Here is a 14,818-nt window from a genome sequence, read left to right as displayed (position 1 = left end):
AGAGGCATAGAGGAAGAGAAGCATGTGAAGGAGTGATGGAGGCAGAGAGAGGCATAGAGGAAGAGAAGCATGTGAAGGAGTGATGGAGGCAGAGAGAGGCATAGAGGAAGAGAAGCATGTGAAGGAGTGATGGAGGCAGAGAGAGGCATAGAGGAAGAGAAGCATGTGAAGGAGTGATGGAGGCAGAGAGAGGCATAGAGGAAGAGAAGCATGTGAAGGAGTGATGGAGGCAGAGAGAGGCATAGAGGAAGAGAAGCATGTGAAGGAGTGATGGAGGCAGAGAGAGGCATAGAGGAAGAGAAGCATGTGAAGGAGTGATGGAGGCAGAGAGAGGCATAGAGGAAGAGAAGCATGTGAAGGAGTGATGGAGGCAGAGAGAGGCATAGAGGAAGAGAAGCATGTGAAGGAGTGATGGAGGCAGAGAGAGGCATAGAGGAAGAGAAGCATGTGAAGGAGTGATGGAGGCAGAGAGAGGCATAGAGGAAGAGAAGGTGTGCGAGAAAGAAAGCAAGAGGAGGGAAAGATATGTTTGGTCTGACACATACTGTCCATTATAAAAGAGGTTCATTTCACAGAGGGATTCGGGCACTGAAATCCTTTGGTGATAGTCGGTAGTTGATAGTCTAGTAGGGGACATATCATTTAATTTGATAGTTTTGCTACAGTGGGAAACTACAGAGTTATCATATGCCACATGCTGGCACTTGCTGGCAGAGCAGATTTCTAGTTTCCTACACGCACTGGCTTCTGTATCAGGTCAACACTGTACACAGCTAATTAAACATGGTTGAAGAGCTACACTCACCATTGCATGGGTCCTCAGTACAATTGAATACTCCTCCTTGACAAACACTTAGGAAGAGAGGGAGAAAGGGATTGATAAATACCTGACACATTAGGATCCAAAGATGAGAAACTCAAAGAGGTAGTTAATCAAGCAATCATGCCTCTCAGTCCCTCAGTCTTTTAGCTCTGTATCAAAACCCTGGGCTGAAAGATTAAATTACTTAACTCATGTCTGAATCTGACAGTCTCTCCATTACATAGTCTCATGTGACAGACATAAATACTGTACATAAATGTAGCTGGCCAGCACGTACGCAAGATCTGGTTTTGGGTGCCGAGACGATCAGTTACATTCCAAAGATGTGTAATACTGTACAGTATTTCATCGTCTAGGTACTGTACAGTTGAAGTTGGAAGTTTACATACACTAAGGTTGGAGTCATTTAAACTCGTTTTTCAACCACTACACAAATGTCTTGTCAACAAACTATAGTTTTGGCAAGTCGGTTAGGACATCTACTTTGTGCATGACAAGTAATTTTTCCAACAATTGTTTACAGACAGATTATTTCACTGCATCACAATTCCAGTGGGTCAGAAGTTTACATACACTAATTTGACTGTGCCATTAATAAATCCTGTTAAAGATAGGGCTGACTACTGCCCCCTTTGGAGGAATTGCGTGCCCATAGTAAACAGAAAAAAAAATCTGTCAAAAATTGCTAATATATGCATATAATAATTATTATTGAATAGAAAACACTCTAAAGCTTCTAAAACCGTTCAAATTATGTCTGTATGTAAAGCAGAACTCTCAGGGCAGCCATTCTCCCAAACTCTCTCTTGTCATCAAGAAAGTTGGGCCAACTTTGACGTCATCGCCCCCACCCTTCCCAACCAGCTACAGATCTGGGAACAGTTCCTATCTCTTCAGCGCGGTGTCCCCTTTCAGTGGGGCCTGTCATTGTGAGAATCGCGCGCTCCCTCGAGTTTTGGCCGGCTGAAACCTCCGGGTCACGCGAAAATACATGTACTTTCAAACGATTTCGGTTTGTCTGTTCGAGCTAAGGATTGTTTTGCATGTTTAGAACATGCTAAAGCTTGATTCTGCACTTAGTTTGACCAGTTTAGTCGACATATAATATGTCATTTTGAAGTTTAGATGCGCATCCACTAGAATTTTGGCTGCATTTCAACCGGAATTTGTCGCGTTTGATAACCTAAAGACACAGACTTGAAAACCAAACGCAGTTTTTGGTAAGTATAACTCCTTCCACGTCTTCTGATCGAAGAACATCGAAGGTAAGGGAATATTTATGTGTTAATTATGGGTTTCTGTGGACTTAATGCTAATTTCTGAGCGCCGTCTCATATTATAGCCTAGTGAACGAATTCTGTAACATTAAAAATAAATGTAACACAGCGGTTGCATTAAGAAGAAGTGTATCTTTCTATCTATATGTAGAACATGTATATTTAGTCAAAGTTTATGATGTGTATTGCTTGTTATCTGACGTTATCTGCCGGAGCTATCATCATTTCTCCGGACATTTGAGTAGCATTTTGTGAACATGGCGTCATTGTAAACAGAGATTTATGGATATAAATAGCATATTATTGAAAAAAACATAAATGTACTGTGTAACATGTCCTATTACTGTCATCTGATGAAGATTTTCAAAAGGTTAGTGAATTATTTTTCTTTTAATCCTGCGTTTGTTGATTGCATTTTTTGGCTATTCAAATGAGCTGTGTCTTTGGTGGTGGTATGACATAAATATGTTCTATGTTTTCGCCATAAAACATTTTAGAAATCTGCCTTGCTGGCTAGATGAACAAGGTGTTTATCTTTCATTTGAGCTATTGGACTTGTTAATGTGTGGAGGTTAAATATTTCTAAGAATATTTTTGCATTCCGTGCGCCACCGTTCCAGCTGAACGTGGGAGGGGTCGTTCCCAAAAGGGAACCTGCCCCGTCAACAGCTTGGAAAATTCCAGAAAATGATGTAATGGCTTTAGAAGCTTCTGGTAGGCTAATTGACAACATTTGAGTCAAATGGAGGTGTACATGTGGATGTATTTCAAGGCCTTCAAACTCTGTGCCTCCTTGCTTGACATCATGGGAAAATGAAAAGATATCCGCCAAAACTTCTGAAAAAATTGTAGACCTCCACAAGTCTGGTTCATCCTTGGGAGCCATTTCCAAACCTCTGAAGGTACCACGTTCATCTGTACAAACAATAGTACGCAGGTATAAACACCATCGGACCATTCAGCAGCCATCATACCACTCAAGAAGGAGACGTGTTCTTTCTCCTAGAGATGAACATACTGCGAAAAGTGCAAATCAATCCCAGAACAGCAGCAAAGGACCTTGTGAAGATGCTGGAGGAAACAGGTACAAAAGTATCAATATTCACAGTAAAATGAGTCCTATATCGACATAACCTGAAAGGCCGCTCAGCAAGGAAGAAGCCACTGCTCCAAAACCACCATAAAAAGGCCAGACTACTGTTTGCAACTGCACATGGGGACAAAGATCATACTTTTTGGAGAAATGGCCTCTGGTCTGATGAAACAAAAATACAACTGTTTGGCTATAATGACCATCGTTATGTTCGAAGCAAAAAGGGGGATGCTTGCAAGCCGAAGAACACCATCCCAACCGTGAAGCACGGGGTGGCAGCATCATGGGGGTGCTTTGCTGCAGGAGAGACTGGTGCACTTCTCAATGGCATCATGAGGGACGAAAATTATGTGGATATATTGAAGCAATATCTCAATACATCAGTCAGGATGTTGAAGCTTGGTTGCAAATGGGTCTATCAAATGAACAATGACCCCAAGCATCCTTCCAAAGTTGTGGCAAAATGGCTTAAAGACAACAAAGGCAAGGTACTGGAGTGGCCATCACAAAGCTCTGACCTCAATTCTATAGAAAATACTGAAAAGCTTGTGTGTGCAAGGAGGCCTACAAACCTGACTCAGTTCCACCAGCTTTGTCAGGAGGAATGGGACAAAATCCACCCAACTTAATGTGGGAAGCTTGTGGAAGGATACCCAAAATGTTTGATCCAAGTTTAACAATTTAAAGGCAATGCTACCAAATACTAATTGAGTGTATGTACACTTCTGACCCACTGGGAATGTGATTAAAGAAATAAAAGCTGAAATAAATCAATCTCTCTACTACTATTCTGACATTTCACATTCTTAAAGTAAAGTGGTGATCCTAACTGACCTAAAACAGGGAATTTTTACTAGGATGAAATGTCAGGAATTGTGAAAAATTGAGTTTAAATGTAATTGGCTAAAGTGTGTGTAAACTTCCGACTTCAACTGTATATCTGTCAATCAACCGCTATGACTTCTTAACACATGTAATAGGCTAGCTACATATCCCCAATCAAATCTACCAATCATGGAATTGAATTGCATATCTTTACAACCGTTTCGAAGATATACTACAAGCTTTAGTAAGTAACTGTAATAATGAGTAATAATAATGAGGTGTTGACTACCATGTGTTGCACTGGTGTTGTAAGACCGTCCCAGAGGCCACCTCTCCTTCGGGGTCATCCAGGGTCATGTTCAGGGTCCCCGGGAGGGAGTGCGGAGAACAGGGACAGGCATCATGAGGGACACATGATCCGTTGTACAGCACCTGCTCAAGGAAGACGATCAGGTGACACATAGATGAAGCGTGGTGGTTCGATTAGATTAGTGTCCTTTACAGTCATCTCTTGACCTGGTAACTACATAACATATTTTCTCATTTTATTGAAATGTGCCTTACTCAGCAATAAGCAGACTGTCACTGTCTGACCATGCCTGAGTGTACTAACCATGCCTGAGTGTACTGACCATGCCTGAGTGTACTGACCATGCCTGAGTGTACTGACCATGCCTGAGTGTACTGACCATGCCTGAGTGTACTGACCATGCCTGGGGGACAGGTGCATCCAGGGATACAGGGTCCAGATACGCACTGGTTCTCTGGCCAGTGGTCCTCACAGCTGTAGGGGCAGGAGCCAGCACACTGGCTGAACACCTGGCTGGATGGACACTCTGCACAGGGACACGTTTCATGTCAATACACAGGACCAGTACGCTTCAGTTCAGTGCTTCAATATGTTATTAGTAAGTTATTAAGTGTACCAGGTATGTATGATGATATATGTCTCTACTTTCCACCTGTATAGTTCAAAAATAAAAGCATGCTCAACTTCAAGTTTTTGTGTTACCTGGTGTCATCTGTTTTACCTGGTGTCGTGTGTGTTACCTGGTGTCGTGTGTGTTACCTAGTGCCGTGTGTTTTACCTGGTGTCATGTGTGTTACCTGGTTCCGTGAGTGTTACCTGGTGTTGTGTGTGTTACCTGGTGTTGTGTGTGTTACCTGGTAGACAGCTGTTGGTTTGACAGGCAGTATGTTGTTCTAAGGGAGTAGGACACTCTTGTCCCCCGGGCTGGGGCTCCTGTAAGACGGTCTTGATACGCACTGACACCCCTCCACCACACGAGGCGCTGCACTCACTCCAAGACGACCACTCACTCAACAAACACCCAGCTGGAAAGGAGAGAGAGAGAGAGAGAGAGAGAGAGAGAGAGAGAGAGAGAGAGAGAGAGAGAGAGAGAGAGAGAGAGAGAGAGAGAGAGAGAGAGAGAGAGAGAGAGAGAGAGAGAGAGATGGTAATTTATTCAACTAACAACCAGATCAACTCCAACTTGTTTAAATGTTGACCATCTTCAGGTCATCTGTGTGGGACCAGCCATATTATTTGGTATCATGTGTTGTATGTCACTGACCTGGACAAGGGGGCAGCACACATGTTTCAGTGTGGACCGTCTCAGTACAGGGTGGCCCTACTTCTGTGTCATTGCAGGGACGTATCCTCATCCTCTGTCCCGTCCCACAGGACTCTGAGCAGGCGCTCCACTGTCCCCAGGGGCCGTAGACGGGACACAGCAGGTCAGTGCACACCAGGGTGCCATTCTCACACACACTGGAGCACACAGGGACAGAATAGAGATGGATAGATTGTTAATTAACCTCTAAAAGTCTAAGCCTTTTGGCGGGGGTTCTACTAAGCTAGCATATGGAACTGTTTTAAAATGTTCACACCATGGATCATATAGCTATTTAATTTTGAAGTGTCTATAAAGGAGATATTTGAAAGCACAGGAAATATCATAGTCTTTTGGACACAGATTTAACCCCTTTTGTTTTGTTGGCACAAAACTACCTCCATACCTCCATATATTTTTTGAACTGGTACCAGGTTAACTTCAGACGAGTTCCGTGACCCTTGTGGGGGTCATAGAGCAAAACAGAGAACAGCTGTGTTTTTGTGAGAGTCTCGTCTTTCCACAGAGTGGTCATATTAGGCCAAACCGTTCGGACGCTAGAGACGTTTTTGTGAGAAGAACGATTTTCAGGATGTCTCATGGTCTGACAAACACGATGTAGCTTGGCCATTTTCCACCACAGATGCGGAAGGCTAACACAGGCGGATGCGGTGGATTGAGATGCAGCCCATGCAAAACAAACTAGATATCTCTAGCTTAAACTGACAGATTTTGATAGGGATATTTTTGCATGATGTTACTTAGATTGATGCACCTGTGCGTCAATAGACTATTAAGGTAGACTAAAACAATAGGAGATGTCTCTGTGAGGAGATGCCTCCACGAAATAGGCCATACCAGATGCAACAGGTCACTTTACCTAAAGTTCTTCATTGGTCATGTCAGATTATCATATTCTGATTATGACTGTGGTGAAATCTGGCACTAAACCGTACTCATATAGTAATTCGTATGCAATAACTTGTATGTGAAAGTAATGATAGATGGCCAAATTCAAACTTGAGATCCACATGTGTAACTCACACATACAACTTCCATTGATGTCAGTGGGAGATATGTACAAAAGAAGTTACACATAAATTAAGATTTGGCCTATAATAATGATATTTCTAGTGTTGATCATTTTGAGGCTGTGTGGATATGAGGCTACTACAGGTTCCTAACCAGGTTCCTAACCAGGTTCTTAACCAGGTTCCTAACCAGGTGTTGCAGTCCAGATCCTCCAGGTTCCTAACCAGGTTTCTCACCAGGTGTTGCAGTCCAGTGTGACTTTCTCAGCAGGGCTGATCTCCAGGGTGCCGTTGCCCATGGGAACCCCACAGCGACACTCCGTCACCTCAACACAGTCCCCGCCCTGCAGCAGCCAGCCCTCTGGGCACCGACACCCTAGGAGAGAGAGAGAACAACCGGGAAGATAAAAATGGAGAAAGAAAGAGGTTCAGATGGATATCCTCTTCTTGTTAGGGTAGCACACTGAAAGTCACAAAGTATGCCAGTATGTCACACTGATATAAGGGACACAGTGACATGAGGTCATAGGTCCATTACCTGGGTGACAGACTCCCTGCAGACACTGCACATGCTCCCAGAGGTCAGTGCAGCTCCGGGGACACTGATTGGCACAAGACGCCTGGTAGACCCGCCCCCTGTCCTCACAGCGCTCGCCTAGATCACACAAGAAAGGAGTCAATCAATACTGTCTCCTTGGAGACCACATTGTAAGACGTTTTAGGCACATACAGTATAGGAACATTGTTAACCAGTTAAAATGTCCAGTAAAGGATTAAAGTGTACCTGGACAGAGGCCAGTGTTGCAGCTCTTGGTCTGGGTCTGCTGTTTTTGACACTGGGGTCCTGGAGGGGAGGCCTGGGGCTGTCTGTGGCGCTGTCTGACCCCACCGCTGCACGGCTCCTGACACACACTCCACACACTCCACACACTCCACTGGCACAGGTCTGGGCAGGAAATGACATCAGCACAAACATCGTAATTATCGTCATCATCATCATCATACTGCAGAGTGTCAAGAGTCATGCCAGTTGTTTAGTACTGACTGAGTGTAGTGTATTCTTAGTGTACAGTACCACCCACCTTTGCATGCATTGGGGTCTGGGCAGAGCCTCTCCTCCTCCAGCTCCCCGGTACACTGTGCCCCCTCTTCCTCCCCTGAGACTGGCTGGCCTGAGTCCAGGTCCAGACATGCTCGGTAGCGCCGCTGGACAGACACCAGGGCTGCAGCGCCACCCTGTGGAGAGGAGGAGGACTGCAGGGAGGAGGCGGGCACACACGGAGAGCAGGGGGTCCACTCTGACCACTCACTGAGAATGACTGAAGGAGGGAGGGAGGGAGGGTAGGAAAGAGAGGGGTGGGCGGGGGGTTTAGAGGGGTACATAAATAGAGAGGGTGGGAGGGGAAGAGTAAGGTAGGGAGATGTAGGAGAGGGATGAAGCTTAGTGATGGTCTAAAGTCAACTTATGTCAAACTCAAACTGTTCTAAGATCCATAAAAAGTACTCTCTCTAAACCCAGGAAATTAATGTACTACAGCAGGGTTTCCCCAACTGGCGGCTCGCGGCCTGAATTTGGCCAGTAAGTGTTTTTAACTTCATTGGGATATGGGGCAGCATTGAGAAGTTTAGATGAAAAGTGTGACCAGAGTAAATTGCCTGTTAGGAAGCTAGGATATGAAGCTAGGATATGCATCTAATTACATAGAAAACACTCTTAATTTTCCAAAACTGTTAAAATAATGTCTGTGAGTATAACAGAACTCATATGGCAGGCAAAAACCTGAGAAGAATCCAACCAGGAAGTGGGAAATCTGAGGTTTGTAGTTTTTTAAGTGATTGCCTATCCAATATCCTGTGTCTATGGGGTCAGATTGCACTTCCTAAGGCTTCCAGTAGATGTCAACAGTCTTTAGAAGTTGTTTCAGGCTTGTATTGTGAAAGGGGATCGAATAAGAGCTGTTTCAACAAGTGGTCAGGCTGAAAGCCTTTAGTTTCGCGCGTGGCCGTGTGCGTGATGCTCATTCTCTTTCCTTTCTAATGACAACGGAATTGTCCGGTTGGAATATTATTGAAGATTTATGATAAAAACATCCTAAAGATTGATTATATACATTGTTTAACATGTTTCTACGAACTTTAATGGAACTTTTTTCACTTTTCGTCTGGACTTTGTGCATTTGGATTACTGGACTAAAGGCACAAACAAAATGGAGGTATTTGGACATAAAGATTAACTTTATCGCACAAAACAAACATTTACTGTCTAACATGGAGACCTAGGAGTGCCATTGATTGATGAAGATCATCAAAGGTAAGTGATTAATTTTAACGCTATTTCTGACTTTTGTGACACCTTTCCTTGGTTGGAAAATGGCTGTATGGTTTTCTGTGGCTAGGAGCTGACCTAACATAATTGCATGGTGTGCTTTCGCCGTGAAGCCTTTTTGAAATCGGACACAGCGGCTGGATTAACAAGAAGTTTATCTTTAATCCTATGTATAACTCTTGTATCTTTCATCAATGTTCATGATGAGTATTTCTGTAATTTGATGTGGCTCTCTGCAATTTCACCGGATGTTTGTTTGAGACAATGCATTTCTGAACATAATGCGGCAATTTCAAATGAGGTATTTGGACATAAAGATGAACTTTATCGAACAAAACACACATTGATTGTCTAACATGGAGTCCTGGGAGTGCCATCTGGTGAAGATCATCAAAGGTTAGTGATTCATTTTAATGCTATTTCTGACTTTTGTGACACCTCTCCTTATTTGGAAAATGGCTGTATGGTTTTCTGTGACTAGGTGCTGACCTAACATAATCTCATGGGGTGCTTTCGCCGCAAAGCCTTTTTGAAATCGGACACTGTGGCTGGATTAACAAGAGGTTTATCTTTAAAATGGTGTATAAACTTGTATGTTTGAGGAATTTTAAGTATGAGATTTCTGTTGTTTGAATTTGGCACCCTGCAATTTCACTGGCTGTTGGCGAGGTGGGACGCTCACGTCCCAAACGATCCCAGAGAAGTTAATTGGCCCCCCAAGTGAGCTAAACATTTTAATGATTTAAGTGATTTTAAATTTGAAAATTGGTCCCGAAGCATAATAGAGAGACTGTATATAAATATAAGCAAGGTTCAAAACTGTTACGTTTTAGTCAAATGTTTTATCTGTTTGGGCTTCTTGTGGTCAATTTACAGTCTACAAATGATTTGTAATTATGTTCCGGTCCCACGGCCATCCACCCAGGTAAACAATGACCACGCGGCTAAATCTAGTTGATGATCCCTGGACGACAATATGTCTTACCTTCACACTCTCGCATGTCACACTGCAACGTCCCATTATGACAGAGGCTGGGAGGGAATCAGACAATACAAAGAGAGTCATAATACATTTACCTCTAAAACCATCTCATTGTACTATGCAGACTATTTCATTATATATAGACTATATCTTATTATTCTGTGTATGGGTCTATCTACGGTGGCCCCAGGGGGAAAATGTAGCTTTAAAAATGCACATCTATTTAATGGTCTAGCTTAGTGTTCCTCTCTCTTGGCCTTTGCTTCCTTGTTATTATCTGTGTATATTCTGAAACTATGGGTACCATAATGAAAGTTTGTATAGCCTCTCTTTCACTTGTTAAAAGAGTTAAGTCACGTACCAGGTGCTGCAGTCTATAGTGACCATGGTCCCCTGTGGCACAATCACAGAGACAGGTCTCCCTGAGGCCTGATGTTGGAGGTGTACACAGCCACACTGCTCTAGGGCCACACAGGTCCCATTCTGCTGCAGCAAGCCCTGAGGGCAGTAGCAGCCAGGGGTACACTCCTGTGTCCCCGCACACAGTGCCTTCTGCCCCTGCAGTGCACACTGCTTCTCACAGGGGGAGCCACACTCAGAGTACTGGAACGGTTTCTCACAAGAGTCTGGAAGAGAGAAGATCTCATGTCACACACACACACACACACACACACACACACACACACACACACACACACACACACACACACACACACACACACACACACACACACACACACACACACACACACACACACACACACACACACACAGAGCATGTGCGTCCTCAGAGCATGCGCAGACCAGCTGGCTGGTGTGTTTATGGATATATTCAATCTCTCCCTATCCCAGTCTGTTGTCCCCACATGTTTCAAGATGGCCACCATTGTTCCTGTACCCAAACAGGCAAAGATAACTGAATTAAATGACTACCGCCCTGTAGCACTCAATTCTGTCATCATGAAGTGCTTTGAGAGACTAGTCAAGGATCATATCACCTCCACCTTACCTGCCACCCTAGACCCACTTCAGTTTGCATACCGCCACAACAGGTCCACAGACGATGCAATCGCCATCACACTGCACACTGCCCTATCCCATCTGTACAAGAGGAATACCTATGTAAGAATGCTGTTCATTGACTACAGCTCAGCATTTAACACCATTGTACCCTCCAAGCTCATCATTAAGCTGGAGGCCTGGGTCAACAACCCCGCCGTGTGCAATTGGGTCTTGGACTTTCTGACGGGCCACCCCCAGATGGTGAAGGGTGGAATCAACATATCCACTTCGCTGATCCTCAACACTGGGGCCCCACAAAGGTGCGTGCTCAACCCCCTCCTGTACTCCCTGTTCACCCATGACTGCATGGAAGATGAGACAACAGTAGTGGGCTTGATTACCAACAACAATGAGACAGCCTACAGGGAGGAGGTGAGGGCACTCGGAGTGTGGTGTCAGGAAAACAACCTCTCACTCAATGTCAACAAAACAAAGGAGATGATTGTGGACTTCAGGAAAACAGCAGAGGGAGCACCCCCCTATCCACATCGAAGGTACAGTAGTGGAGAAGGTGGAAAGTTTTAAGTTCCCCGGCATACACATCACAGACAAACTGAAATGATCCACCCACACAAACAGTGTGGTGGAGAAAGCGCAACAGTGCCTCTTAAACTTATGGAGGCTGAAGATATTTGGCTTGTCACCTAAAACCCTGACAAACTTTTACAGATGCACAATCAAGAGCATCCTGTCGGGATGTATCCCCGCCTGGTACGGCAATTGCACCGCCTTCAACTGTAAAGCTCTCCAGAGGGTGGAGAGCACAACTCATTACCGGAGGCAAACTACCTTCCCTCCAAGACACCTACAGCATCCGATGTCACAGGAAGGGCAAAAAGATAATCAAGGACAACAACCACCCGAGCCACTGCCTGTTCACCCCGCCACCATCCAGAAGGTGAGGTCGAGAGACTGAAAAACAGCTTCTATCTCAAGGCCATCAGACTGCTAAACAGTAATCACTAACTCAGAGAGGCTGCTGCCCACATATAGACTCCACGTTAATAAATTGATCACTAGACACTTTAAACAATGCCACTTTAATAATGTTAACATATCTTACATTACTCATCTCATATGTATATACTGTACTTCATACCATCTATTGCACCTTGCCTATGCCACTTAGATTTGTGTGTATAAGGTAGTTGTTGGGGAATTGTTAGATTACTTGTTAGATATTACTGCATTGTCGGAACTAGAAGCACAAGAATTTCACTAAACTCGCATTAACATCTGCTAACCATGTGTATGTGACCAATAACATTTGATTTGACAGAGAAAACCCAATGAAAGCATTATTATGTGGCCTCACCATGACAGTGGTCTAGTGTGCAGGTTCTGCTCTGGGTGTCCAGACTGGAACAGTGCTGTCCCTTGGTGGCTGGTGAGAGCGGTGCGCGGTGACGCTGCTGCCTCTGGGACACACAGTGGCAGGCGGACCACTCGGTCCACTCTGACATGGGACATTCTGGACAAACACACAGGGAAGAAGTCAAAGATGGAGAAAAGTATAGCCTTACTGGAAAAGTATTGTTTAGCCAAGAGAGGCTGCGATTGGCTCTTTGTGTTTGTGTCCTAATTGTTTACTATGTGGCAGAGCCTGGATAGCAGTCTTTCCTGGTCAGATTAAGTAAATCAAGTTTTTGATTAAATTATAATAATAATAATAACTACCAACAGGCTTCAGATATTGTCTGAAAAGACAGAGCAGAGTATACAGCAGTATTCAGTCCATTCTATTATGTTATTATAGAATGTGCTTGGTGTCTAAGAGTATACATGAATACAGCCGGAGATATTATTCAGGTCATGCTACCTGGACAGGGTCTCTTGTAGCACAGCTGAGTCTCCTCTCTGTTCCTCTCTGCCTCTACCTCAGGGGGGCAGGCGCCCTCCCCCTCTCCTTCACACACACACACCCTGCGTCGCCACACCACCCCCGCGCCACAGCTGCGGGAGCAGCGGGACCATGGTGACCAAGGGCAAAGGTCATCTGGAAACAGGAGACGTGTGGTTCATAACAACAGTCGAAAACAAGAAGAGGGATAGAGGGATGAGAGAGGAACAGGTGTGTCCCTGTAGACCTGTAAGATTACAGTTTCTACACGTGTCGAGTGCAAACCACTCCCATTGGTTCAGAGCCGAACCAGATGGAATAGGTCCGTTTTTGAGTGTTATTTATTCTGAATGATTCTGAATGGTGTCATCAACATGGTCCAATTCTGTCAGATCTACATTAAAGGCCTACAGAAAAGTGTTAGGGATGGGTTTGTAATTGATCGACAGTAGTCTGTGTTACCGAGGCAGGGAGGTGTGTGACAGCCTTGGGCGTCTCTCTCCGGTCCACTGCAGTCTGTCCCGTTGTTACGGGGAGGAGGGTTGATACAGGCCCGGCTCCGAATTTGAGTGCCCCGCCCACACGTCACAGGACAGTCCGACCACACCGACCAGGGCGTCCAACCACCATCCACTGTCAAACAGAAGAGGAGTGATTGTCAGGCTACACAGCCAATCACAATACTTGGAATGCAATTATTATCATAAGTGAGAGGCATTCTCTCTGCAGTGATATGGTTGTATTTTTGATTGATCAAATTAGATTTCGCAATCCATCAAAGAAGGACAAATTGACAAATTCATGACACCAACTTCATCAAATGTGCAGGTAGGTATAAGAACATATTGAACACACCTCGACAGTCAATATCTTGGCAATAGTCTCCCTCTGGGGTGCATGTGCTGAGAGAGAAAAAACACGGAAAATGTTCAAATTCAAAGTCAGTGCAAAAATCTACTGTACCACTAATGCCCCTATAACACTATATCACTGAGCTATTTCATCATCTATATTTTAGTTCAACGACCTCACCATTGTTTACATTCTCCCTGCAACCACGTGTCTCCCACGGTCAGCTCCTGGTTGTCATGGACACAGAGGGGTGGGCAGGGCCCGGGGTCACATGACTTGTGCTGCACCTCCTCAAACTGGCAAACTGCTCCTTCACGCTCTGGTATTAGAGATCTCATAGGACACACACACAAACACAATATCAATATCTGACATCCTGTGTATGTGTGTGTGTATGTGTGTGTTTGTATGTCTCTTTTCTTCTTTTGTCACCTGAAGCGGGTTCTCTGGCCCCGCCCACAGGAAGTGCTGCAGGGCGCCCAATTAGACCAGGAGCTCCATGTGCAGCTGGCCTCTCGGCAGCTCTGATTGGTGCAGGAAAGCAGTCCGTCTGCGCAGCTGCAATTGTTGCAGTCCACCTGGTGCCAGCTGCCTGCAGCCCAGCTCTGACCCAAAGAGTCCACACAGTCACACTGCCATACCTGCACACACACCCCGTCCTGCTGCAGCTGACCTGGAACAACACATATTTATAGTGTTATTAGTAGATTTATACATGCAATGGAAGACATCTGATCTGTGTACAGTACTTAATATAGCTCAATATAATAGTTAATGTCAATTCATGACAGAAAGAATAGTTGACTGTGAAAATGTGACCGGTCACTCGCCTTTTGGGCAGCGGCACCCAGGCTGGCACTCTGTGTTGCCCTGGCACTGGATGCCCTGCTGGAGGTCTGAGCATCGCTGAGGACACTCGTTGGCACAGGGCACAACCTCCTGACCCACTGGGCAACCCTTCTCATCTGGGACACATGTATGATAGTACAGCATGGTTAAGTATGGTTAAAAACACTTCTCCATCCATCTTTTTTTCTATCCAAGGGACATATTTTTTTAGTCAGTGACTGAGGTGAGAGAGAGATACAAAGAGA

The 14,818-nt window shown here is 44.8% G+C and overlaps 1 protein-coding gene across 1 annotated transcript in view; it reads right to left on the bottom strand.

Moving 5' to 3' along the window:
* Positions 1 to 14,818, bottom strand: part of sspo (SCO-spondin) — a 64,389-nt gene that overhangs the window by 7,151 nt on the left and 42,420 nt on the right. Inside the window, exons 62-79 of the mRNA XM_031835014.1 lie at positions 14,555 to 14,689; positions 14,157 to 14,397; positions 13,905 to 14,057; positions 13,728 to 13,774; positions 13,335 to 13,505; positions 12,852 to 13,028; positions 12,348 to 12,503; positions 10,332 to 10,596; positions 9,974 to 10,020; positions 7,745 to 7,981; positions 7,447 to 7,608; positions 7,201 to 7,317; positions 6,900 to 7,038; positions 5,593 to 5,789; positions 5,183 to 5,353; positions 4,727 to 4,854; positions 4,308 to 4,450; positions 806 to 852 (exon numbers count right to left, since the gene is read on the bottom strand). Of these exons, the coding sequence (XP_031690874.1) occupies positions 806 to 852; positions 4,308 to 4,450; positions 4,727 to 4,854; positions 5,183 to 5,353; positions 5,593 to 5,789; positions 6,900 to 7,038; positions 7,201 to 7,317; positions 7,447 to 7,608; positions 7,745 to 7,981; positions 9,974 to 10,020; positions 10,332 to 10,596; positions 12,348 to 12,503; positions 12,852 to 13,028; positions 13,335 to 13,505; positions 13,728 to 13,774; positions 13,905 to 14,057; positions 14,157 to 14,397; positions 14,555 to 14,689 (2,733 nt within the window). The remainder of the gene's footprint in view (positions 1 to 805; positions 853 to 4,307; positions 4,451 to 4,726; positions 4,855 to 5,182; positions 5,354 to 5,592; positions 5,790 to 6,899; positions 7,039 to 7,200; positions 7,318 to 7,446; positions 7,609 to 7,744; positions 7,982 to 9,973; positions 10,021 to 10,331; positions 10,597 to 12,347; positions 12,504 to 12,851; positions 13,029 to 13,334; positions 13,506 to 13,727; positions 13,775 to 13,904; positions 14,058 to 14,156; positions 14,398 to 14,554; positions 14,690 to 14,818) is intronic.

This window comes from Oncorhynchus kisutch, linkage group LG11 (genome assembly GCF_002021735.2).
Source record: "Oncorhynchus kisutch isolate 150728-3 linkage group LG11, Okis_V2, whole genome shotgun sequence".
NCBI classification, from domain to species: domain Eukaryota; kingdom Metazoa; phylum Chordata; class Actinopteri; order Salmoniformes; family Salmonidae; genus Oncorhynchus; species Oncorhynchus kisutch.
The sequence above is the reverse complement of the archived record's forward strand: the minus strand, read 5'-3'. Positions and strand labels throughout refer to the sequence as shown.